Consider the following 27359-nt stretch of genomic DNA (forward strand, 5'->3'; position numbering starts at 1 on the left):
AGTCAGATGTCACTTCTCTCCCTGAAGCCTTTCATGATTTTCCATCAGTAACAACTTTCTTCCTATGACCTCCCTTAGCCCTTTGGTGTTTTATCTCCCTTAAGTTCCCCGAGGAAATACTATCTTATCCAAATTTAGCATTGTCACCTCCTGAGCTTGGAATGCTTATTTAATGCTCAGTTCTGAGGCACATGCTACATTCTCGATTCCTCTAGTTTTTAATTCTCTTCTTTTTTCACTCTCTTAAAAATGTTGCATTTACTTTGCATCAATTTAATATTTGCTGTTTGTGTACATGTGGTTTCCCTCTAGTGGAACATAATTAAGGACAGGGTTTGTTCCATTTTTGTCTTTATGTCTCCATCCCTTAGCATGTGGTTGGTGCTTAATAAGTGTTTGTTGAAATTTATTTGGAATGAACTTTGGGCTCTGTGCTTGGGAAGCTGAACTCTGAAAGGAGAATTGGCCCCCATACCACTTCCTACCGGTCTCCACACCGTGTTGCTAATAGACCCTTCCTATCCTCATTTCCAGATCATCTTTATCTGTTGTTTTTCTCAACTAAGTTTATTTGAAAGGGGACTGCTTTGCTAGCTTGCATTTATATTCCCAGTCTCAGTACAATGCCTAGCACATGGTAAGCATTTAATAAATACCCTATTTGGAGAAGAATTCAAGAACAAACAGGGGATATAGAGAAGATATTAGAACACAAAATGGACAGTTTTGGTTACATACAATTAAAAATGTTTTGCTGAAGCAAAACCAATTGCAGCCAAAATTGGAAGGGAAACAGAAACTTGGGGAGGGGGATAGAATTCTTGTAGCAAATGCTGTTGTATTCCCCTGTTATTCTGATAGTCAAGGGAAATGAATTAGCAATTTTTAAAGGAAGTAATTCAAGCTATTATAACTATGTAAAAATCGCTTCTAGTTCTTAATGATTAGAGAAATGCACATTAAAAGAAATCCGAATTTCCCTCTTACATCCATCATATTAGCAAAATTGACAATAATAGAAAATAACAAATGTGGGATGAATTATGGGAAAACAAGGTCATTGATGAGCTGGTGGAACAGTGAATTGGTCCCACCATTTGGATAGAAATTTGGATCTATGCCTTCAAAAATTAATTATGCATATCCTTTTTGGTCCAGGTAATCTTTCTGAAATTACTTATCTACTCTGTTTATATTTTGTACAAAAATAATTGTTTGAAGGTTGATTCCACATTAGGATGGGAGCTCCTTTCTCACATATGTAGTGCTCATAATAAAATGTATTCAGGAATGAAAAAAAAAAAAGAACAAAGGTTTCTTGGAAAGGGATCAAAGGAAGAGGTTTTTGCCCTTCTTTATATGTCCAGGGCTCAGGGAAATGCCTGGAGCATGCGAAGTGCTTATTATATGTTTGTCAACTACTAAATGACTATCTCCACTAGACTAATAACCCAAAGAAATCAAAGAAAGAGGAAAAGGATCAATAAGTACAAAAATCTTGTATATAATCTCACTTCGTAGTAGCAAAGAATTATAAACTAAGGGGGGCTCTTTTCACATAGGGAATAGCTGAACAAAATATAATATATAAATGTAATGGAATACTAATTTTCCATAAAAATAATTAATAGTTTACCTGAAACTTTGGAAGACTTGCATGAAATGATGGCAAAGTGAAGAAAGCAGAACAAGGAGAACAATTTATATATTTAAACTTTTTCTTGATTTTTTAAAAATTTGTGGAATAAAATAAGAAATTACAAACATAGTGTAATGAAAAGAAAAACATGCAGTGACTTACATGAAATAATTAACAGTAAACTGAGCAGGACCAGGAGGACATTGCATACAGTAGTAGCAATATTGTTTTAAGAACTTTGAACAACTAAGTCATTTTGATTTTTATAACAATGCATTTTGTAGTATTGTTACCAAATTGTAAAGACAAACAACTTAAGCTTTAGGAACTCTATCAATGCCAATCACGATGCCAAAGTTCTCATAATGAAGCCTGCTAGTTCAACCTGGACATCCTGAGAGAGGATGCAGAATGAGACACATGTGTTTTGGATGTGAACAAAGGCAAGAATCCTTTTGTTTGTTCTTACAAGGTAGTATTTCATCCATATGAGGAAAAGAAAATTGATTTTTGTCAACTGAAAAAATAAAATTTAATTTTAAACTGCCCTACTTGTTCTGTCTCTGTCTTTTGGTGTCTGGTTTTTTTTTTCCTCTTTCCTTCTCTGTCTTTTTCTGTCTCTGTTTATCTGTTTCTCTGTTTCTAGCTCCTTTCTCCCATTTTTTTCTCCCTGTCTGTTTGTCTATCTCTTTAGTCGTCTGTCTCTGTCTCACTTTCTCTGTCTGTCTCTGTCTCTAGCCCCCCTTTCCCATTTTTCTCCTTGTTTTTATGTTTGCCTATCTTGTCTGTCTCTTTGTCTCACTTTCTCTGTCTCTGTCTCTACCCCCCCCCCTTTCCCATTTTTTTCCCCCCTTTCTCTTTATCTGTTTGTTTTTCTCGTCCATCTCTTTGGCTGGATGGCCATCTCTCTTATGTCTCTTCTCCCTGTCTCCATCTCTGTCTTTGTGTCTCTATCTCTCCTTTCCTCTTTGTGTTTCTAATCTGTCTCTTTCTCTCCCTCCTCATCTATTTTTCATTTCTTTCTCTCCCTCCTCCTCATCGCTATATTTTTTGTTTTTTCTCTCCCTCCTCACCTATTTTTTAATTTCTTTCTCTCCCTCCTCACCTGTCTATTTTTTTATTTCTCTCTCTCTCCTCACCTGCCTATTTATTTTTTTATTTCTCTCCCCCCTCACCTGTCTATTTTTTTATTTCTTTCTCTCCCTCCTCACCTATTTAAAAAAATTTCTCTCTCCCTCCTCACCTAATTTTTTATTTCTTTCTCTCCCTCATCTGTCTATTTTTTGTAATTTCTTTCTCTCCCTCACCTATTTTTAAAAATTACTTTCCCTCCTCACCTGTCTACTTTTTTTATTTCTCTCTCCCTCCTCACCTGTCTATTTTTTATTTCTCTCTCCCTCACCTGTCTATTTTTTTTATTTCTTTCTCTCCCTCACCTGTCTATTTTAAAAAATTTCTTTCTCACCCTCCTCACCTGTTTATATTTGATTTCTTTCTCTCCCTCACCTGTCTATTTTTTTTATTTCTTTCTCTCCCTCACCTGTCTATTTTAAAAAATTTCTTTCTCACCCTCCTCACCTGTTTATATTTGATTTCTTTCTCTCCCTCACCTATTTTTTTATTTCTTTCTCTCCCTCACCTGTCTATTTTATTTCTTTCTCTCCCTTACCTGTCTATTTTAAAAAATTTCTTTCTCACCCTCCTCACCTGTTTATATTTGATTTCTTTCTCTCCCTCACCTGTCTATTTTATTTCTTTCTCTCCCTCACCTGTCTATTTTTTTATTTCTCTCTCCCTCCTCACCTGTCTATTTTTAAAAATTTCTTTCTCTCCCTCCTCACCTGTTTATTTTTTATTTCTTTCTCTCCCTCACCTGTCTATTTTTAAAAATTTCTTTTTCTCCCTCACCTGTCTATTTTTTATTTCTCTCTCCCTCCTCACCTGTCTATTTATTTTTTTATTTCTCTACCCCCTCACCTATTTTTTTAAAATTTCTTTCTCTCCCTCACCTGTTTATTTTTATTTTTTTATTTCTCTACCCCCTCACCTGTCTATTTTTTTAAATTTCTTTCTCTCCCTCACCTGTTTATTTTTTTATTTCTCTCTCCCTCCTCACCTGTCTATTTATTTTTTTTATTTCTCTACCCCCTCACCTGTCTATTTTTTAAAATTTCTTTCTCTCCCTCCTCACCTATTTTTTTATTTCTCTACCCCCTCACCTGTCTATTTTGTTATTTCTCTCCCTCCTCACCTATTTTTTTTATTTCTTTCTCTCCCTCCTACCTGTCTATTTTATTTCTTTCTCTCCCTCACCTGTCTATTTTTAAAAATTTCTTTCTCTCCCTCCTCACCTGTCTATTTTATTTCTTTCTCTCCCTCACCTGTCCATTTTTAAAATTTCTCTCTCCCCCCTCACCTGTCTATTATTATTATTATTTTTTAATATTTCTCTCTCCCCCCTCACCTGTCTCTATTCTTTCTGTCTCTTTCTCTCCCTATCTCTCTAGTTTCCCTGTCTCTGTCTCTCTCCCCCCTCACCTGTCTCTATTTTTTCTGTCTCTTTCTCTCCCTATCTCTCTAGTTTCCCTGTCTCTGTCTCTCTCCCCCCTCAGCTGTCTCTATTTTTTGTCTCTTTCTCTCCCTATCTCTCTAGTTTCCCTGTCTCTGTCTCTCTCCCCCCTCACCTGTCTCTATTCTTTCTGTCTCTTTCTCTCCCTATCTCTCTAGTTTCCCTGTCTCTGTCTCTCTCCCCCCTCACCTGTCTCTATTTTTTTCTGTCTCTTTCTCTCCCTATCTCTCTAGTTTCCCTGTCTCTGTCTCTCTCCCCCCTCACCTGTCTCTATTCTTTCTGTCTCTTTCTCTCCCTATCTCTCTAGTTTCCCTGTCTCTGTCTCTCTCCCCCCTCACCTGTCTCTATTTTTTTCTGTCTCTTTCTCTCCCTATCTCTCTAGTTTCCCTGTCTCTGTCTCTCTCCCCCCTCACCTGTCTCTATTTTTTTCTGTCTCTTTCTCTCCCTATCTCTCTAGTTTCCCTGTCTCTGTCTCTCTCCCCCCTCACCTGTCTCTATTCTTTCTGTCTCTTTCTCTCCCTATCTCTCTAGTTTCCCTGTCTCTGTCTCTCTCCCCCCTCACCTGTCTCTATTTTTTTCTGTCTCTTTCTCTCCCTATCTCTCTAGTTTCCCTGTCTCTGTCTCTCTCCCCCCTCACCTGTCTCTATTTTTTTCTGTCTCTTTCTCTCCCTATCTCTCTAGTTTCCCTGTCTCTCTCCCCCCTCACCTGTCTCTATTCTTTCTGTCTCTTTCTCTCCCTATATCTCTAGTTTCCCTGTCTCTGTCTCTCTCCCCCCTCACCTGTCTCTATTCTTTCTGTCTCTTTCTCTCCCTATCTCTCTAGTTTCCCTGTCTCTCTCCCCCCTCACCTGTCTCTATTCTTTCTGTCTCTTTCTCTCCCTATATCTCTAGTTTCCCTGTCTCTGTCTCTCTCCCCCCTCACCTGTCTCTATTTTTTCTGTCTCTCTCTCCCTATCTCTCTAGTTTCCCTGTCTGTCTCTCTCCCCCCTCACCTGTCTCTATTCTTTCTGTCTCTCTCTCTCCCTATCTCTCTAGTTTCCCTGTCTCTGTCTCTCTCCCCCCTCAGCTGTCTCTATTTTTTCCTGTCTCCGTCTCTGGTCCCTCTCTCATCTCTTCCGGCCTCCCACACCACGCTTCGCGCACAGCGTGTTTCCGGGGTTTTATTTTGTACCCGATACACTGGCGGGAGAGCGCACAGAGCGCCCGTGGTGACGGAGCGCCGGGACGACTCTCCGCCACGCCCACTAGCAGAAGCGAGCGCCGCAGCAGCCTAGGCCCCGGGCACTTGGGGACGCGGAGGGGCGGAACTTCAGCGCGTGGGATTCGTTTCCCGGCCGGAGCGCCGTTGGACGGACCGCGGCGGAGCGAAGCTGCGGCGCACCGCGCGGTGACCGGGCACGCGGCCGGCATGGAGGGCAGAGGTGGCGCCGGCGGCGTGCACCCAGTCTTAGGTGCTCTTGATGGACAGAACAACTGGATGACCAGCCACCCCCAGGTCAGCTTCCCTCGAGTCTCCGCGGCTCCGAGGTGGAGAAGGAGCCGGAGCCGGGGCGGGGAGACGCTCCGGGACTTCCCGCTGCTCCGCCCCATTCCTCTCCTCGTGATGAAGCTCCTAGAACCCAGGACGCCCGTCCGAAAACTTGAATTCCAATTTCGCCTTCTCCACGTCTTCCCGGAGTCACTTTAGACGCGTTCCCAAACTCCTCCGGGCCTCAGTTTTCTCCTCCGTAAAATGGGGCTCCGCGGAGGCCCGAACCTTCCGCGGGCCTCCTGAAGGCAGGCTTTGTAGCTCCCCAGCGTGCGGCACTTAGTGTCTCGCTGACTTGCCCTTTGGCCCCCTGAGGGTCCCCGGCCTCCGCGGCCCTCGCTGCCGCCTCAGTTTCCCCGCTTTGAGCCTCTGCGGGGCTGGAGGTATGAGCCTGAACATCCGTTTCAGAACGCCAGCTGGGTGCCCCAGAATAAGGGATGCTTTAAAGATCTGTAGTAAGGGGGTGGTTGTTAGTTTTTTTTTTTTTTTTTTTTTGGTGGTTGTGGATGTTTTAATTTGCGTATTTATTAAGTCAGCTAGGTGGCGCAGTGTGCTTGGAGAGCATCCCATTTCTGATGCCCGACCCTAAACACGTCATTTAACCCGCCAGCCTCAGTTTGCTAAATTTAAAATGGGCTAGTAACAGCACACCTGCCTTGAAGGATTGCTATGAGAGTCAGAGGAAGAGATGTTTGAGCTTAATAACCGCTTGTCATTGATGCATTGAAAACAACATTGGAGCTGACTTTGCTCTCAGCGACAAACTTCTGTGTTCTCATCCGGAACCTGAGGGAATTAGACTAAAGTCTGAAATCTTGGCTCTCAACCTCGGGGGGAAATTACGTCTTTATTTGTTCTGATCTTCAACTGGAATTTTGCACACTCTTAAAGAAGCCCGTGATATTTAAGAAAAAAAAGTTTAACTTTTAAAGTTGTAAAATAGTTACAAATTTAAATCTTATGAAAGTGTTTTTTAATCTTTAGTAGAACTGAAAAAAAAAAAAAGAAAAGCCCAGGCCCCCACTTCTAGGTGATAAGAAAACCAAAACTAAACTGGATATGAACCAAGGCTAACTCCTTTAGCCTGATAATAAGGGGTCTTTAGAAAGATTTTCAGGAACTGAGCCTGAGTGAAACAAGCAGAACCAGGAATACAGTGTGCACCGGAACAGCGAGAATGTGCGATGATCAACCGCGAAAGGCTTGATTCTTCTCAGTGGTTCAGTGATCCAAGGCAATCTCAATAAACCTTGGATAGAAAACGCCCTCTGTATCCAGAGAACTATGGAGATTGAAAGTAAATCATTTTTTTTCGCCCTCCATTTTTCTTTTTTGTTCTGATTTTTCTCTCAACACGATTCATAAAGAAATGTGTATGAAAAAAATGAAGGTACATGTATAACCTAGGAAAAAAAAGCCCTTCCAACCCTCCCCTCCAAAAGAGGTAATATTAGTGTTGATAGTTGGCCCTGAAGACTTGTTTTACCTTCCCCCCCCCCCCTGAGGCTGGGGTTAAGTGACTTGCCCAGGGTCACACAGCTAGGAAGTGTTAAGTGTCTGAGAGCAAATTGAACTCGGGTCCTCCTGACTTCAGGGCTGGTGCTCTCTCCACTGCGCCACCTAGCTGCCAAGACTTGTTTTACAGTAGAATAGACTGCTATTAAATGGCAAGTACATGAGTTCCTCAATACTGTGTGCGCTTAATAGGCAGGCAATAAATGTTTGTTGAATAAATGAAGAAAAAGACTTTGTAACTTTTATTTATATTTATAAAACTATTTTATATTTAACTTTCAGTTTTTGGAGATGTTGGAGTTGGATGTGGCAGAAACTTCTCAAGTTTATACAGCATTCTTAGTTTATCTGGACCTTCTGGAAGGTAATTTTTTTGTTTTTTTTTTTGAGGGGAAGTGGACGCAAGGCTAGAATTTTGACAAGGAATGAGTCAGTAATGTAGTTACTAATTTCATTAGTTTACTAGAGATAGTTGATTTTGAATCTTATGTATAGGAGGCAAAAGTAATAAATAATGTTGTATATATCTTTTTAGTTCATAGTGTTGAGCTTTTATTTGGAGTAATGATTATTTTTTTAATGGTATTTATTCCTTCAGCTAGGAACTGGCATGAGGTAAAGAGTGTAGGATTGCCAGAACTCCAGCTCATCTGCCTCCATGGTCATGAGAAGGAAGGAGAAAGATTGCAGATTGTGGTACCAACATCTGTTCATGCATCATTCAGTCATGAGAGGTGAGCAAGTGTTATCAATGTTGACTTACCAGTTCAGTCAGTCCCCCAAATAAAATACAGGAAAGCTTTCAGTTAAAGCAGGAGTTCTCAAACTACGGCCAGAGGGCCAGATGCAGCCGCTGAGGACGGTTTATGAGTCCACAGGGTTATGGCAATTGGGCTGAGAGGCGGAGCAGAGTGTGAGCTTTTGCTTTTACTACAGTCCGGCCCTCTCACAGTCTGAGGGACAGTGACCTGGCCCCTATGTAAAAAGTGTGAGGGCCACTGAGTTAAAGGTTAATACTTTTTATTTTAACAGATTTGAAATTCATGTTGTGAATTTTATGCATAAGGAGTTTAAATTACATTCTAGCATAAATTGATTTCTTGTATTGTCAGTTATAGTACTCTAACATTTGTTTAATTAATATACAGTTGCTCTATGTTAGTTGTTTAAATATTTAATTAAGTTTAAATTTAATATTTGTTAATTGCCTATGGGTCCCACTTTAAACAGTGAGGGAAATAAACATAAGACAAAATGCCATCATGAATGATAGTATGAGCTTGCAATTTATTAAGGTGACACATATATAATCACAACCAATATTATTGTGAGACTGAATGTCAGAATGAGTAATATAGACAATGTCTTGTTAAGGACAATGCCTAGATGAAGGTTCAGGTCAATTCTCTGAGAGCCTCCATAGCTGTGAATCATAACACTTGAAGGAGTTGCAGAGCAGCCTTTACTGAAGCAGATGTTCCTTATGGACTGGGAATGAAATGAATTGGAGGCAAGAGGAGAGAGGTCAGAGAATGCAACTGCCTCAATCTCCTTGCATTGTTATCATCCTCTCACATGAAGAGATCCATTCTCCAGGTCTGAGTTAGACCTCCAGCAGCCACTGGCAGGTGGCTCCCATATTACAACAATAAATGTTTTAGGACTTCAGAAAATAGAAAGAATAATTCAAAGAATTACATGGAAGAGACTTTGTTCCATGGATACCAATTCATAATGGAACCAAAAAACTCTGCAACATATGTAGTAAATGGCTATTAGCATCTACCTATCACTTTCAGAGGGAGCCTGTTTTACTTTTGGGCTGAAATTTTTTCTTTACTTTGAATTCAAATCTACCTCCATGCAACTTTCACCTACTGCTTTTAGTTTTGCTCCCTGGGGCCAGAGCAGAGGAAGATTGATTCTTATTTTTCATATTTTAAGTCTCTTAAACATGGGAAGATCATTATCCCATCTTACCTGAGTCTTCTCTCTTTTAGGTCAAAAAAGTTTTGATTCTCATATAAAGTAAAGTTTTAAGTCCCTTCACCACTTTGGTTTCCCTCCCTTTTCCTGTGTTTTCCCTATTTGTTAGTGTTGTTCCTGAAATTCAATGCTGAGGCCTCAGTGCCCTGCTCCATCAAAATCTGACCAGAGCAGAATATCTGAGTACGCTCCCCTTTCTTGTTCTGATTATTAGGTTTCCTTAATGCAATCTAAGATTGTAGCTGACTTTTTTGGCTGTCATGGCATGTGTTGGTTCACATTGAATCTGTTTGTTGGAAAAGGGTTCAGGTTAGCTTGGACATCAAAGCTTTTTGGTCCTCCGTCTCATCATCAATAAATTGAAGGGGTCAGATTTCTCAGGTTCCTTTAAGTGCCATTTATTTATTTCTTTTGGGCATAATGTATAGGTAGCAATAATATAGGTAGCAGTTCTTTTGAATTTTGTGCTGAATTACTCATTTTCTTATTCTCCTTGTGAAAAGGACTCTAGGTGATCTATTGGTCATGTCTTTTAAATTTTTTTGTGTACTTGAATATCATGAATTTTGGATACCTGTAATGATTTTATTGGTGTGGGGAACTCTAGATGAGGAAAGTGCCTTGTACTGATCTGGGTCAGAGCCTCCTCTGAGGCTGAATGCTAAAGAGCTGTCTCAGGCTTTGAGATATTGTTATAGTGACTCTTAGTCATGGTGTGGCTCTGGGCTTTCTGACCTCAAGGCTAGTTCTTTATCTCTGTGTTATTCCTCATTATAGATATGAATGGACTTAGAATGGAACTCACTCTATTATGTATAATTGCCACTTAAGATCTGCTCCCTTAATTGCCACTTAAACTTTGTTGTTGTAAGAGCCACATTTAAAGCTTTTAGGCCAAGCTTTTCTGAAATCATCTCCCAAATCCTGAGAAAATTCATATATTGTTGCTTAAAATGCCTCCTTCATAGCTCCCAATTTCTGTTTCAGTTAAGTCCCTGAGCTAATTTTTATTTCTAATTTTTTTTAATAACAAGCCTGTGTTTGTGTAGTTGCTTATTTGATATTGGTTGTTAATGTCTAATGGGGGAATGAGATTGACCTAATGCCCATTTCTGATTATTTAGTGGGAAAGTCATACTGATAGTGAATGAGTGAATAGCAATAGTAATTAATATTCAGATTGCTTGGAATACATTTGTTTTTACATTAAACATTCCAATTTAAGTTGATTACAAACAAAACAAGCTTTTGTTTTAAAGCACCATATAAAAATGGAAATTGTAGAGTTAGATTGCTACATTTTTAAGTATTACCAATACTTTTTTGCTACAATAGTTTTAGGAACCACATGTAATTATTGTAGTAAATAACTGGAGGTATATATACTTAGGCTCATTACTCATAACAAGATTTCTTGGTCTTCTTTGAAAATGAAGGATGCGGGGCAGCTAGGTGGTGCAGTGGATAGAGCACCAGCCTTGAATTCAGGAGGACCTGAGTTCAAATCTGGTCTCAGACCTTAATACTTCCTAGCTGTGTGACCCTGGGCAAGTCACTTAATCCCAGCCTCTAAAAAAAAAGAAAAAAAGAAAAAATGAAGGATGCGAGTAGTCATACACAAGTGTGTGTAATTTAAAGAATCATAGAAGTGAAAAAGATCTTAGAGATTATAGTCTTAAGAACCTTATCTCATATTTAAGTGCTTTAAGACTTAATTTAACATAAATTCAACCCATTAAGTTTGCTTAGTAACTATTTATGTTTAAGTTAATTTATTGCAGCATATATAAGTCCTCATTAGAATTCTGATGATCATCTGTGATGGACTTGGCTCTTTTCAGTAATTTGGTCATTCAAGACAATTCCAATAGACTTTTTGAGATGGAAAATGCCAGACACATCTAGAGAGAGAACTATGGAGACTGAATGTGGATTGAAGCATAGTATTTTCACTTTTTGTTTGTATGCTTTTTCTTTTTCAGGATTTTTTCTTTTTGGTCTGATTTTTCTTGCACAATGTGACAAACATGGAAATATATTTAAAAGGACTGCACATATTAAACCTATATCAGATTGCTTGCTGCCTCAGGGAGAGGGAAGATAAGGGAGGGAGGGAGAAAATTTTGCAGCACAAAGTCTTACAAAAATGAATGTTGAAAACTCTTTGGAAAAATAAAATACTATTGACAAAAAAAAGAAATATTTTTTGAATTCTATTGAGGATTAGAATTTAATTCATTGACTAAATGGTATGGTTCACTAATCCATATGACCATCCAGTTTCTCACATAGTTTTTAAAGATAGCCCATTGCATTTTGTATAAAAATATTTTATTTCTCTTTTCTTTGTCAGATATAATTTCCCCTAGTAAGTAGCTTTCAGAGAATTCCATCATTAGTCTTCCTTTCTTTTTGAGATGGTGATTATTTTAAGAGGATTTACTATTCCTTCATGTTGCTATACACAGCATTAGCCTGAAGAAGAAAGATCAATTATTAACTTCATTTTCAAATACAGGCATGTCATTGCATTCATGATGAGAAGGAAAAAAGCCTGCATTTCTATACATTGAACTTGGCAAATTAAAGTTTTTAAAAGTCACTGCTTTTATTTTTTAAACCCCCACATAATTTTCCCTTCTTTAAAAAGTTAGAAAATGCATATAATTATAAATTCTTTTCTTTTGAGCAATTCTCTTTGTAGAAGTCTCATGAATATAAACATATATAAATGGAGAGAGCCAATCTAGACATCAAAGATGATCTCCAAGAGGGGTGCTAATAGAATATCTCAGTATCTTGCGAAAGAGTAAGCCTTCAGATTAATAATAGCATTTTCCAATCATTTTCCTTTCTGTGATAGACTTTTGTTCCCCCTCAGGAGATAGTTTAAGAAGGTCAGAGGAAGATTAGGAAGTTCCTTCACCCATCAATAACATTTTAGTTTAGTAATGAAATTATTTTGCTTGTGGAAAAGACAAGTTAGAACTTCGAGACTAAGAAAAATTAACAAGATCAAAATAATAAAGAAGGCAAGAAAACAAGAATGCACTAAATACAGTAATAGTAGTAGTTTTACTGTAACATTTAGACTCTGATTATCAAAGAGCTATATTTAGACTGCCTATCCTTTAAGTGAACTTTTAAGTTGGGTTTAAGTATAGAAAAGGAGAGAGGAGAAGTAGAATTGATAGAGGATATATGTTAGGGGGGGAGGCAGGAAATAGGGAAGCAGGGAGAAGTCAGCCCATTAAGGAAGAGAACTAGATCCAGATACTTTTCTTTAGGACAAATGTATGTCTCAGAATACATGGAAAAGGAATCACTAACTTAATCATTAAAGTGGGTGTATATGATTTACCATGCTTAACTTATCTGGACTGAAGTAAATGGGCTGAAGTAAAATAATTAGTTGTTAGTGTGTTATTATATGACAGTAAAATAGGTAATTTGGAAGGTACATTAATTCTTATAGATTACTAAAAATCCTGGAACAATGGTTGCCTGTATTAACAAATTTGGAATATTGTACTCTATCTTGAGTTACCAGTGTTATGATCATTGGATTGTTTCTAGAGAAGGAAAAATTAGGATAGTGGAAAAGTGAGGGGAGGGGAGACTCAGAACTGTGCCATGTAATATCAGTTGAAAGAACTAAACTTGGGTATAGTAGAAGAGAAAACTTAATGGTAGTGGCTTTTAGGTATTTGAAAGACTATGTGGGAGAGGGATTGCTTCCAGAGGACAGAAAAGGAACAGTTGTAAGTAAAACTTGTATCATGGAACATCTTCATATAAGCAAAAATTTATAACAATTAAGAGCTTTCCAGAAAGAGAATGGGAGGAGGTAAGTCTTTAAGTGGAGATTAGATTTCCACTGGTTATTGATGAAGAGGCTTCCTATTCAGGTGGGGGTTGGACCAGGTGGCCACTGAGGACTTTTCCAACTTGTTGAGTTTTAGATTGAACTTCAAGCATCCCTGGAAAGGGATTCTCAAAATCTAAACTCTGAAAGTGTGTGTGTGTGTGTGTGTGTGTGTGTGTGTGTGTGTGTGTATCTAGAGAATTTTTTATTATCCCTTCACAAACATAGCAGAAGTATATTACTGAAGACAGTGAACAGTCTGTGCTGTGATTCGTATCCTTCATTTCCATTAAAATTCTTCCTTGCCCACATCCTCATTTTTCTCAGATCCAGGATATGTGATCTCATTTTAACTTGCACGAACAGCCTAAAAAGTTTCTCCTATAGGTTATCTGAACCAGTTGAGTTTCTCAGAGAAATTAAAAAATAATGCTTACTTGTATGAGACTTAATCATGAAATTTATCACATTCTGTTCTTTCATTTTGTTGAAGAGGAAACTTAATATATACTTTGTTTTGTTTTCCTGTCTAATATGCATTGTCTTTCAGAGAAGCTAAGAAAGTAACTTCATCCAAAGGCTTTTCCTTGACTTGATTTCCTGTATATCTGGGTATTGTGTCCTCAGAGTACCTTCATTAAAGACTGCAATCGTTTGCTGGTGAAACCCCAAACCTTTCACAGCTTCTGCTTAAGTCTGAGAAATCTCCTCCCTCCTCTTCCAAAAGGGGGGTAGGCTGTGGGCTTCCCACCACGTATGCTCAACAGCAACACAAGCACTTGATTGTTTGGTAAGCTCCCTTGGGATTTTAGCTGCCTCTTTTTTTTAACCAGGCAGTTGTTGGCATAATTCCCAAAGAGGTGGCATGTGTAGATTATATGTGGTTTCTCTAAGTTTCCTTCAGGGCTGAGCCTCACAAGGAACAAGGCTCCTCTGGAGCCTCAGGCACTGGGTTTGTAATGGGTCAGGGCTCTGGTATCCAATTTAGTATCAGGAGGCCGATGTCATGTCACGATGTCATGGGGGGATCATTGTGGTTTATTAAATTGGGGAGAAGCAGTGATTGTTTTTAATGAGGTGCCAACATTCCATGTTCTGAAATTCTAAAACCATTCTGAATATCCTTTCTCTAACATGAATTAGTGTATATATTATGCAAATATTCGAAGGTTATGATTCTGGTATAGCATCTACAAAGCGAAAGAAGGCGCTAGTTTATGGGAGCCATTAAACTCGAGAACATTAATTCAACAAGCAACTTCTCTTTGTATAGATCTCTTCTTTTAAGATCTTCTGGTCCTGCAGGGGATGGTAAGATAGACTCATTAAATACAATACAAATTAAATTTCTGTAAGTGCATCTGAGGAGAGCTAGAGAGGAACGAAGGACCTCAAGTATGTATTTCATCACTCGGTTTTCCCTTGTTTAAATTATCTTAGGTATCATAAAGATTACCTAGCCCTGTTCTTTATTTTACTGATGAGGACCTAAGATTTGAAGAGTTGAAATGACTTGTCCTTGTTTTTCTTTTGACAAGTGATGAGAAGGGATCTGAACCCATGGCTATCTGAACTCCTGATCCAGCATTTTTTTCAAAATACCATATCCTTTGTTTCTTTAGCTTGTTCAACACTTTTTATAGAATAATAATATTCCATTATATTCACATACCACAGCTTATTCAGCCATTCCCCAACTGATGGCTATCTACTCATTTTCTGACTCATTGTTACCACAGAAGACTTACTACAAACATTTTTTGCACATGTGGGTCCTTTTCCCTTCTTTATGATTTCTTTGTGATACAGATGTATTAAGGGCACTGCTGGGTTAAAGGGTATGCACAGTTTGATAGCCCTTTAGGCCTAGTCCAGATTGCTCTCCAGAATGGTTGGATAATTTTATAGCTCTACTAGCAATGCACTAGTGTCCCAATTTCCCCACATCACTTCCAACACTTATCATTTTCTTTTCCTGTAATCTTAGCCAATTTGAGAAGTGTGAGGTGGTGCTTCAGAGTTGTTTTAATTTTCATTTCTCTAATCAATAGTGATTTAGAGCATTTTTTCATTTGGCTATAGATGGTTTTAATTTTATCATCTAAAAATTGTCTGTTCATATCCTCTCGCCATTTATCAATTGGGGAATGACGTGTAGTCTTATAAATTTGACATTGATCTTTATATATTTTTAGAAATGAGACCTTTATCAGAAACACTGGCTGCAAAGATTTTTCCCCATCTTTGTATTACTCTTATTAATCTTGTTTCTGTAGGTTTTGTTTCTGCAAGAACTTTTTAATTTAATGTAATCAAAATTGTCCATTTTGCTTTTCATATTGTTCTTTCATTCTTCTGTGGTCATAAGTTTCTCCCTTCTCCAAAGAATTATCCCTTGCTCTCCTGATTTGTTTATGGTATCATTATGCCCAAATCATGTACTCATTTTGACCTTATTTTGGTATGGGGGTATGAGATGTATGTCTATGCTGAGTTTCTGACATTATTTTCCAGTTTTCTCAGCAATTGTTATTAAATAGTAAGTTCTTATTCCAGAAACTGGAGTTGGAGATTTATCAAATCTACTACTCTTTTTCTTAGCCAGTACCAGATGGTTTTAATGATTGCTACCTTTATAATATAGGTATGATGCTGCTAAGCCACCATCCTTTGTATTTTTTTTCCATTAATTCCTTTGATATTCTTGACCTTTTGTTCTTCCAGATGAATTTTGTATGATTTTTTCTAGTACTTTAAAATAATTTATTTGGCAGTTTGATTGGTATGGCATCGAACAAGTAGATAAATTTAGGGAGAATTAACATTTTTATTATATTAGCTCAGCCTACCCATGAGCAGTTGATATATTTCCAATTGTTTAGATCTGACTTTATTTGTATGAAACATGTTTTGTACTTAGGTTCACATAGTTCTTGGGTTTGTCTTGGCAGGTAGACATCCAAATATTTTATTTTATTTTGTCTATAGTTATCTTAAATGTTTTGGAGTATTGGAACAGTGTTTCTTGGGATTTTTCTTGTGGGATCTCCTTGCAAAGGTGATTGATGGATTCTTTCGATCAGTATTTCCTATTATATTTCTAGAATATTGGGGCAGTTTTCCTTGATGATCTCAAGACCAACAATTTTTAAATTGTCTCTTGTGATCTAGTTTCCAAGTTGGCTGTTTTTCTTCTTTTAGTTTGTTTGACTGATTTTTCATGTCTCATATTGTCATTAGCTTCCATTTGCCCTATTCTAGTTTTTAATGTGTGGTGTTCTTCAGTTAGCTTTTATATTTCTTTTTTTTTTTTTCCAATTAATTAATTCTATTTTTGAAGATGGTATTTTCTTTAGTGGATTTTTTTTTTCCCCATTTGGCCAATTGTATTCCTTTTCCAATCTGTTGACTCTCTTTCATACCTTTTATTTCTTTTCTCGTTTTTTTCTTCTGCCTCTCTTATTTCCCATTTAAAGTCTTTTATGAGCACTTCTAAGAAACCTCTTTGGGCTTGAGACCAATTCATATCACTCTTCAAGATTTTCTCTGTGGACATTTTTCCCTTTTCTGAGTTGGTGTTTTGGTCTCCCCGTCACCATAGTAGCTTTGTATGGTCAGTATTCTTTTCTTTTCTTTCTTTCTTTCTTTTTTTTGCTCATTTCTTTCCTTTTCTTTTTTGTATTTCTTCTTTTTTTACTTTTATGGTCAATCTCTGCTCCTGGGGTAAATGGGCATTTTTTCAAACTTCCTCCACAGCCCAAGCCTTGCCTTTGAGCACAGGAGCTTCTTGTGCTTGTAGGGAGTTTGTAGAGCCTGTTCTTTTCAGGAAACAACCTAGTTTCCCAGAGTTTGTCTTCTGAGCTGGGACTGGAAGCTGCCCCCCTGATTTGCTCCTCTGCTGAGCCAGATCTGAGGATCTTAGTTGCTGATTTTCTGTGATGAAGACCTCTCTCATTGGTGTTCCCAGAGACTGTCTGAGCTGGGTTGAACATTCCACCCCACTGAGAATGAAAAAACTTCAAGAAAGGTCAGTCTACCTTGAACTGTAGAGTGGTTTCATTGAATACTGTTCAGAGGCTTGGTTTCAGTGGGTTTTGAAGGAAACTGGGAGAGCTGGAGCAGCTTCCTGTTTTCACTGTTTTCATCTTGGTTCCACCTCCAGAACTCCTCCTTTTAATTTGTAAGTTATAAAACTGATAAAATTCCAAAGTGGCAAATTAAAATAATACTTTATATTTGTATAACACTTCATAGTTTTCAAAGGATTTTCCTTTTTGTTATTTTCATTTGATTAGCTTCATGAAATAGGCATGGTTGATTGTAGAGGGCTAGAACTGAGCAGATGTACTTGGATAACCGAGCACTTAAGGCTAATTACCAATTGGACAATTCTCTATTACCACATGTTAGGAAGATGACTCTTCTTAACTATTCTGTGCTGGCTTGATAGGTGGGTGTGGACAAAGAAGGGGAAGTAAGATCAGTAGGAAGAGGAGGAAGATTCATTCTCTTGGTGGTGGAGAGAGAGGAAGGTGGTGTGGAGATTGCTAGATCTAATCCCCTGACTATGACCCCAAAAGACCAAGAATAAAGACTTTTGCTTATCCTGACTTTGGCTGATTCTAGCATATCTAGGGTCCCAACAGTTGATGTTATTCCTAATTTAAAAATAGGAAAATAGGAAACTAAGGCTTATGGAATATCTTTTAAGGTCTCGCTGATTTAGTAGTAGACCTGGGACCTTGAATTCGGGTCTTCTGAGTCCTCTAGAAGAGTATTCTTTCAACCACACCACATTGTTGACTGCCCTTTCTAAAAAAATAAATAATTTGTTCTCTCTTCATAATTATAGACGCTATAGTAATTCACCTCACTTATGGCCAGAGATTTTTAATATTAGTTTTTCTTTTACACTTAAGCAAAATATTTTATATAGGTTAGTATTAAAAAAACCCAGAAATCAACTTTTTAGGAAATATGTTTTTCATTATATATATTTTTTTCTTTTACTAGCATAGTGATTTATTTTGATATAGTCTCAGTAGAGAAACAAGAATGTTGGCACAAAAATGTTACATTCAGGCAGGAGATTATGGAATAATATCCTCTTGAAATGAGCAGTCCATAATGCAGGATTAAGTTTAAAGTTGTCATCTTAATTGTACTATCTTTACTCGGAAGCACTGAAGGGATAGATAAAAAGTGATCTCTGAAGATTTCTTCCAACAATAATGTTCTGTAAATCTGAGAGAGGAAAGGGTCAAAGTAATATTGAAACAATTTAGTAGTGATTCTCACTTGACTATGAATTTCCCAGATCTTTAACAATTAAGATGCCCCATTGACTTCTCTTTCTAGAGATATTTAATTTGCCAGCATGTTTCTTTAATCTTTTTAAATCGAAGAACTAACTTTGAATACATCATTAGTGTATGCTATGGGAATATGTCCTGGAAAAAATACAAGGAGATGGAGTCAGCATCAAATATCATTGAATTCTTTGGAAATCTTTGAGAAGAAGCATGGAACAAAAAGCAAGGTCTAAGAGCGGGTTAATATTGTGCTTGAATTTCTGTTAAGGCACTTCAAATATAACGAAGCACTTCTAGCTAGCACAGGGCAACACACATGTTCTAATATCCTTCTCCCAGTGTGAGTGACTGTGTGTTCAGCCAAGAAAAGAATGAAGAGTGTATTTTGTGTTTGGCAGCTTTGGCATGCACAACCCCAAAGCATAGCACACCATTCTCAGGAGGGTTAAGGTTTGTTTGAACACAAGTTTTTTATAATAGTACACATTGGAAAGCTCACTGCAAAGCAGACATGGAGCTCATTTATTTGTTCATTTATCTTAGGTTATTAAGGTAGAAGCAACTGTCTGAAGGAATGATATCATATTCTAACATAACTAAATAGCCTGAACTTAAGAGATTTGAATACTAGTATTTAGCAAAATGTATATGACACTAAAGGACATAGTGCCCTTTTACTTCTAGGATCGACTATATACTGGTTTATTTAGTTTTTAGAGTTCTTCAATCTGATCCTTTTCTGTCCTTCTGGTATTTTAGTGCAGTATATGTGGTACTCAGAATGATTTACATATGTTTTCTCAGCCATTAGAATGTAAACTCCTTGAGGGAAGATTTTTTTTTTTTTTTTTGACATTCAGAATTTAGTACATTTCCTGGTACACAGTAATTGATTAAGGAATTCTTATGTATTGATTGATCATAATAGAAAAGGAACTTTTGATGTGACTTTCACTCAAAGGAGACTTAACTATCATCAGTGGAAAAAGTCATCTTTTTGACAAAAGATTTATCTTTACCTAGATAGTTTACATGTCTCCCAGTCCAAATTATTCACTAAATTTATCACAGATCATGTGATTCTATATTCTTTTCTAAATCCCCAATTATCTGAAAGTAAGAACAAATAGCCTTTGAAATTGTGTGGAAGAAGAGTTGGTTCCTAAGGTAAAAATAAAGAGAAAGTATGCTGGCTAAATGTCTGTTGTTTAGATTAAGGTGAGATACCAAGTTATTTTGTTGAATTTGTAGAATTTACTTTTTGGTACAAAATTCCAGATTGATTGTAAGAAATCTCTATTGAATCTCTCAGAACCTACAGGACTTGGAATATGCTTGTGATAAGAATCATCTATCTAGATTATCAGGGGAAATGACTGGTGGACAGAGAAAAGGAAATTAAAAATTAGGAGAGAGGGTTTTTTTTTTTTTTGTTTGTTTTGTTTTGTTTTTAACATTTTTTGTGTCATTTCTTCCTTTGGCAATCTGATGAAACTTTTGGTGATCTTTTCAGAATACTATTTTAAAATGCACAAAATAAAATACAAAGCTTTGCAAAGGAAATAAACTATATTGTAATATAGTTATTAATATGCTATTTTAAAACATCATGGATTCCAGGTTAAGAATCCTATTGTCTTGGGGCCTTACGGGATGACTGAGCAAACAGACTAATTGTCTTAAAGCTCATACGAGTGACTTAGCTTCAAGGCAGTCCCTGGCTCCTTCTCCACCAGGGAATGGGACATCTGTGCTGGGATGTGTTAGCACAGTGAAGTGCTTCAACCACACTATTCAAGCCAGGAGATTGAGTTCAAGATGAAGGAAGCTTGGCATGGAAAACACCAGCAGATGTGGGGATGAAGTCCATCCTTCCATATTGCCACAGGGCTCTAAATTAACAGAAACGGAAAGAAAAGGCACAAATCAAGTGAGGTGATGTAAGGAAAAGTGCTTTGCATGTGTGATGCTCTGTGATGAGAGGGAGAGTTGTTATCAGGGTCTGTGCTGATACCCCCAGGTGAAGTGAGGAGGGCCCAGGTAGGTGTGTTTATTTTTAGAGCCATCTTTCCTTCCAGCAGACTTGAGGAGGCAGGCACTACTTTGATCCTGGCAATGCAGATTAGGATTTAGGGGCTACAGGGAAAAACGACAGACTTACTCCATGGAAAGCAAACATCTATGTTTGAAATCAGAGAGAGAAAACATAAAATCCAATAAGAATTAATTAGGATGTTTCCAAAAGAAAATAAACCTTTTTTTTTTTTAATGTGAGGTGATTCTTGTTGCCAAGGAGGGAGAGTGCTACCAAACAGAGTCCCTTGTAATGGGTAAGATGGGGGACAGCGTTTATATGGAACAATTAACACTCTCTCCCCCCACACTCTAATTCCTTGGCCTTGGTTTTATTCCACAGCTAGATAGTGCTCCATATGGTACTTTGAAGATTTGGAGGGAGAGTTGGCTACAAGATTTTTAGTCCCATTCCCCAAAAGTATAGATTGATTTACAGATCTTTATCCTAGACTCAGTAATCTGGTTCCTTGGACAGCGTTTTGGGCCAGGTGGAACTGGGGAGGCTTGAGCTAACTTCCATCCCCCAATATTGACCAAGAATTATGTGATTGGGAAAAGTTTGATATGAACTGAAATAGTTTGGATCAATTTCGCTCTCAAGAGAATTGACCTGGCTGAGCTGTGGCCTTTTGGCCAAGAAGTATATAAATGTGTTTTTTTTTTTTTTTTTTTTTTTTCCCCATGAATTTGTTTTTAACTTCCTTGTCCAGAACTTTTGCTTGTTTTTATCATCTTCTAGTTAATTGCCCCAGCAACTGCTTTTTAGTTGAGGGTATAAGAATATATTTATTAACAGACTTGTTTATTTGAGCCTTCAGGCTCTGGATGATGCATTTCATCAGGTGGAGAACTCTGACCTCGGTGAGGAATTCATATAGTAGTTTTCTTTCAAAACAGAACAAAACAAAATCATGAAAGGTAGAAATGCAGTGATCCCCTGGGCCTCAGACAGACCTGGGCAGTGCTGAAAACAGTGACATTTGACCAGTAGGTAATACTTTGGATGGGTTGGCAGCAGCAAGATAATGGGAAAAGCAGGGGTACCCTGGGCTTTCTGGGTAAAAGTCCAAATAGCAGTGACAGCGCTTGACAGGATAATAGGGAAAGTAGGTGCCCTGATATGCCAGAATTCTACAGGGATATGGTGTGATCTTGGAAATGATACCTGGCTTATACCTTCTGTAGCACCTAGGTCTTAGGTGCTTGCAAGTCTTAACCACTTTGGAGGATTGTAAGAGAGTCTCATGAAGAAATTTCATTTGTATGCTTATTCGTATCATAGGCTGACAGTAAGAATATAATACTGAAGGAATTCAACAAGCATTTATTAAGTGCCCACTAAATAACAGTCATGATGCCTCTTGCTAGATATCACAAAGCTGACATTGACAAAATAGAAGAATAATGGAGACTTGAAGAACACAGACATATATTAGTTTTAGGACTTTTACGTTTTAATAACTTCAAAACTGTAAATACTACAATCTTACAAAAACCAAAGCTTTAGGATATTGATATATATATATTTTTTTTTGCTAAAATTCAATATTACCAACATTTTGTACTAAATATAATTTGAATTAACTTGAGCTTTGTATAAAAACTTTCACCAGCTGCTCTTCATTGACTAAAGATTTGCAATTGTAATCCTTTAGACTCTTTCAAAGGAGGTTTTGAAGCATTCCTCACAGTTTTTGATAATAAAAGTCTCATGGAGATTGGTAGCTGAGTCAGAAGCTACTTACTTCCTCTTGACCCTCCACTGGCTGGAGAAAAGAAATCATTGAACAAGCCATGCATAATGATTAGGTGTTTCATTTTGTTAAAACTAAAATGAAAAGTTTATTATCCCAAATTCACAAAATTGTATAGCTGCAAATAAAATTTAAATAATTAAACTTTCAAATATTTTTATAAATTTGTAGGTTATGTATCTTAAATTAATAAAGATTAGAATTTCATTAAGACACTTTGTATATTTGGAATCATTTCCCTTTTATAGCTTGGATTTCAGACCCTTTTCAGAGTGGTTACTCCTTTTTTCCTCCAGGTAAACTGTTTCCCTTCCGATTTTAACTGCATTGATTTTTGGGTAGGGAAAGTGGGGAAAGATGCAAAAACTTTTGAATTTTATATGATCAAAATTATGTATTTTTTTGACTGAGCTCTTCTATCTGTTATTTTGTTGAGCATTCTTCTCCTTGACACATTTGGGAAAGTTTATCACCTTTCCTGCTGTTCTAGATCAGTTATGATTTGACCTTTAATATCCAGATCTAGTTAACCTTTCTGAGTCTTAGTCACGAGATCTATGAAATGTTTGTAAAATGGAAGTAATAATATGTGCTTCCTTACAAGATTGTTTTAAGGTGGTTCAGTAGAAATGATTCTGTTTTCCAGTCGGAAGACATGGATTCAAAGCCTATCTCTGCCATTTAATTATATTAATGACATTGGACTTAACCTTCCAAGCTTTTTTTCTTCAGCTATAAAATGAGGGTATTCTTTAGAGATGGCCCCTTTTTCTAATAAGATTCAAATGTGATAATGCTTATAAGATTCCTTTTGTAAATGCCACCCTGCCTTTGAAAAGATATGAATATTATTCTCTTGTTCAACCATCAATAAGATGTACATTAAACTAGTTTCTAAAAGTACTAATAGATTTATCCTGTGTCTTTCTGGCTTTTCATTTCCCCTTGGGAACAGTGGCTCACATTTGTGAAACAAATGGCATAGGTAGGAACGTCAGCCTTGGCAGTGGAATAGAGCAAAGTTAAGTGACCATGTTGGGATCAGCTGTGTATAGTGTTTGAAACTGAGCCAAATTAGTTACACATACTCTGGGGAGCATTACCTCAATCTTACTGTGAGGTCCCACATCCAGCTTGGATATTTTGATCATTTTTAGTGTTACACGAATGTCAAATATTTCCATATATAGTTTTGATACTTTGAAAAATGTGGATGCTCCTTTCTTTCAATGCTGAATTCAACTTCTTAGTATCATGTCTGTTTCATGAGTTAGTCTAGGAAATTACCTGTGAAGAGCTTTTCTGCACTTAGTTATTCTAGTCCTTATGAAAGGACTGAGTCTTCAGTTAATCTCTTATATAAAAATCATTCTAGTTTAGGATCACTTCTCAGAACCTGTGGTCTCTTCCACTTCAGGAAGGATTATAGTAAGGCTGCAGTGGAAGCCACTGCACTAACTAGCTGTCCCTCTCTGTGACTCTTGATTTGACTTGACCAAAAGAAGAGGTGATAAAATAATAATCGGTACAGATAGGAGGTAATTTTCATATAAATATAGCTATATAGATGCAGATGTAAATGAACAAAACTTCCACTGTAGCCTTACTCTCACTTAGTGGTTAGAGCATCAGCCCTGGAGTCAGGAGTACCTGAGTTCAAATCTGGTCTCAGACACTTAACACTTCCTGGTCTCAGACCCTGGGCAAGTCACTTAACCCCAATTGCCTCGGGGGGAAAAAGAAAGAAAGAAAGAAGAGTCATAGAGAATGGAGAGATTGGAACCAGAATGTCCATGGTTCCAAAATAGTTAGGAGGACTTATCAGAGAAAAGGTAAGTAGTTACTGGTTATATGAATGCTGTTGGGTAGAAAATGACTTTAAGTTTTACAAAAATTGATTCTGAAAACAAATGTCAATTATTTCCCTTCCAGTTTGTTCATTAACAATTTATTCTCTCTAATCTTTACAGCACTAAATCTTAGTACTATTTGAATAACTTTGAACCAAACTTTAATCTTAATATTGTTAAATTTTTATCTTTTTGCAGAATAAGAGAGATCATGAAACATGCTTGCAAATTGCAAGTTGAACAAGATTCTCCAATGTCAATTACACTGGCCATAGTAGAATCTGATTCCACAATTGTTTATTATAAGCTGACTGATGGATTCGTAATGCCAGATCCTCCTGATGCAGTCGAGGAAACTGAAGGTAAACAGTGGAGAAAGAAAAAGAAACTGAAGCGATGACTGTAAATGTGAACTGAAGAACTGAAGTGAGGACAGTTCATGGGATTATCAATGTCAAGCCAATTAGAGGATAAGCAAGAACACAGTGGTTCAGTTTACATAGAAAAGAATTCAAGCTTACCAAGCAACATAACAATTGCAAATGTACCCAGCTTCTGCTAGGCCTAGACCTCAAAGAAATAGAATCACTAGGAAGAGGACCCATATGTACAAAGACTTTTATGGCAGCTATTTCCATGAGAGCTCCAAAACGGAAAATATTTACCTATTGGAATGACTAAACAAATTGTGGTAGGGGAATCTAACAGAATATTATTGTGCTATAAGAAATAATGAAATGGATAGTTTCCAAAGGAGATGGACGATCTCTGTGATCTGATTCAGAGTGAAGTAAAGTGGAGAAAAAAGAAGGCATCAGACATAGCCAAGGTGGAAGTACAGGGCAGATTTAGTGATGCTATATTCCTGCAGTCTAGAACTATGGCTTAGCTGGGCTTTTGTTCTCAAACTATGTGTCAAGTCCTTGGAGAAGCTTTCCATTCTCCTGGAGGTGGGTCAGTGTCTGGTCTGTGGTATGGGCATTTGACCAGAGTTCAGCTAGCTTCTGCACCTCCATGAGCAGACATGTTCAGTATACTCTCTCTAGGATTTACAACCCCACCATAGCTGCCTCAACTACATCTTCTTGGGAAAGAGGGGACTTTCCTAGCCTCCATGAGCAGCTAGCTATTCCATCAGGTTCCAGGCATCTTCTCTCACCAACTACAATGCTAAAGCTGTCACCTTGACCCTTCTCTTTTTCCTTTCACGATACGCACTCCTTTCCTCACCCCCCACTACACACATCTCTCTGATATTCTGAGATAGCTCTGTGCTAATGCTGAGTACTCAAGGACAATAACTACCTGAACTCATTCCTCAGTGATGAACATCTTTTCATCCTCTCATATCCTCCCTATGCCAGTAATTTTGAATCTCTACCTGCCATTGTTCAAATTTCATTCTCTGTCCTCACTGACCACTTCCTTATAACCATCCTCAACCCAATCTCCTCCCTCCCCCAATGACCCACTCTGAAGCCACCCACTTCTACTGTAATCTCTGTAGAGTAAAAGTACCTAGCTCTCATCATAAAAATTTTTTATTTCTCCTCTACATCTTGCACTCATTGAGATCTGACTCTGTACCGATAACACCACATCTCTGGCCATCCTTTCCAGCTCTGGCTGCACTTCCATTCCTTCTCCACCCCTTCTCTTCATCTTCTGCCCACTGGTCTTCGTCAGGAAGTCAGAATATTCCTTGTTCTCCATTATTACTTCCTGGCTCTTCTACCACCATCACTCACCTTTTTTGAGGTTCCCTCAAACCACATCATTCAATCAAGATTAAGGTGTCTGTTGTCTACCTACTTCTAGGACATGGTTTAGTGGCTTACTGAGTTTTTGTCTTCATCTTTCCAGCTCCAGCTCTCATATTAAAAGATGGCATCATTATTTCATATTTATTCTTTCATATTTGTATTTTTCCAAACACCTTAACCTTAAATTACCCATTTCTCATGAACTACTCTTCCTTCTCATTTTACCCACATCCACAGATGGTTTTCATCTTCCCCTCACCTGCAAGTATTCCACTTCCATCTTTATGAACTCTGAAACACCTTTATTTGATCATAATCCGTTGTCAGCCCACTACTATTTTGCAGCCCTAAACCATCCTGATCTTCTTCCTCACTAGCAGGAATTCTCTACTCCTTGGTTTGCCTGGCTTCCTTCAGGTTCAAGTAAAATCTCTCCTTCTAGAAGAATCTTTTCCCAGACTTTTAATCTTAGTGCCTTTCAGAGAATACTACACAGAGAGTACTTCTCAGAGAGTAGTCTGATTTGTTCTGTATATATCTTGTTTGTACAAAGTTCTTTGTATATTATCTCCTTGTAGGGAGCTTCTGTCTTTTGTCTTTCTTTGTATCCTTAGCACTTAGTAGAGTGCCTGCCACATAATAGACAATAAAATGCTTGTTGACTTTGAGCAGAAAGAAAAGAACAATTTATTCAGAAAAAGCTTATACCAAGAAAAACACTGAATCAATACAGTAATCAGGGGGAATTGTGTGTATATGTGTCTCAATATTTTTGGTGGTTTATTTGTGTATGAAGATTTTTAAAAAAATGTAGTTGATCAATGGAAGTGTAAATGATATGAAAGAGAGATAATAAATATTTGTAAACATATGGGTGTATGTGTTTTATTTATTTATTTTGAAGATGAATTTCATTATCCTCCAGAAAAGTCTGATTTTTCAACATACTTCAGTAAATGAATCTACATAATTATTAATAATAATACATAATCTAAATTATTTAAAAACTATATTAATATTTAAACACTAGATTTAGTTTCAATTTTAGAGAAAGAAGTCTTTAGGAAATCATCTTATGATTGTGATAGAGAGATACTAAGTAGTATATTTTTAATTAACATTTTTTCCCAATTTATTGAGATTAGATATTAAAACACTTTTGACAAATAATATACCTTACAAACAGTATTAGAAGTCACTTCTACATTTTGCTTATTAAAATAAGATAGAAATTTCATTTAACCGATGTTTACTCCATGTAAAGAGGCTGTCAAGTCTGTATGTTTTGCTACCACCAGCTGACTGATTTATTCCTGTAAAAATGTTTGTATTTGAATACTGTTAAGTATATATGCCCAGCTCCTTAGAGCTTTGGGGGTTTCTGCCTCTCAGAAGACCCAAATAGTCCAACGTAATGAATGAATTGGATTCTTGCCCCTCTGATCTCTCCCTTTTTTTGCAAGTTAATGTTTAACTACAAGATATGTTGAAATTTTTGTTAA

General features: G+C 37.3%; 2 protein-coding genes across 2 annotated transcripts in view; both read left to right on the top strand.

The window, feature by feature from the left end:
* The window catches only part of TSEN15 (tRNA splicing endonuclease subunit 15), a 48890-nt gene extending 22162 nt beyond the window's left edge, over nt 1-26728 (top strand). Inside the window, exons 3-6 of the mRNA XM_074264662.1 lie at nt 5275-5703; nt 7534-7615; nt 7850-7985; nt 24293-26728. Coding sequence (XP_074120763.1) covers nt 5275-5703; nt 7534-7615; nt 7850-7985; nt 24293-24494 — 849 coding nt within the window. The 3' untranslated portion in view covers nt 24495-26728. The remainder of the gene's footprint in view (nt 1-5274; nt 5704-7533; nt 7616-7849; nt 7986-24292) is intronic.
* Nucleotides 15781-27359, top strand: part of LOC141565489 (endogenous retrovirus group K member 5 Gag polyprotein-like) — a 282957-nt gene continuing 271378 nt past the window's right edge. Inside the window, exon 1 of the mRNA XM_074308570.1 lies at nt 15781-16014. The gene's annotated coding sequence lies outside the window, so the exon portion shown is untranslated. The remainder of the gene's footprint in view (nt 16015-27359) is intronic.

The sequence above is a fragment of the Sminthopsis crassicaudata genome, chromosome 4, assembly GCF_048593235.1.
Source record: "Sminthopsis crassicaudata isolate SCR6 chromosome 4, ASM4859323v1, whole genome shotgun sequence".
Taxonomy (NCBI): Eukaryota; Metazoa; Chordata; class Mammalia; order Dasyuromorphia; family Dasyuridae; genus Sminthopsis; species Sminthopsis crassicaudata.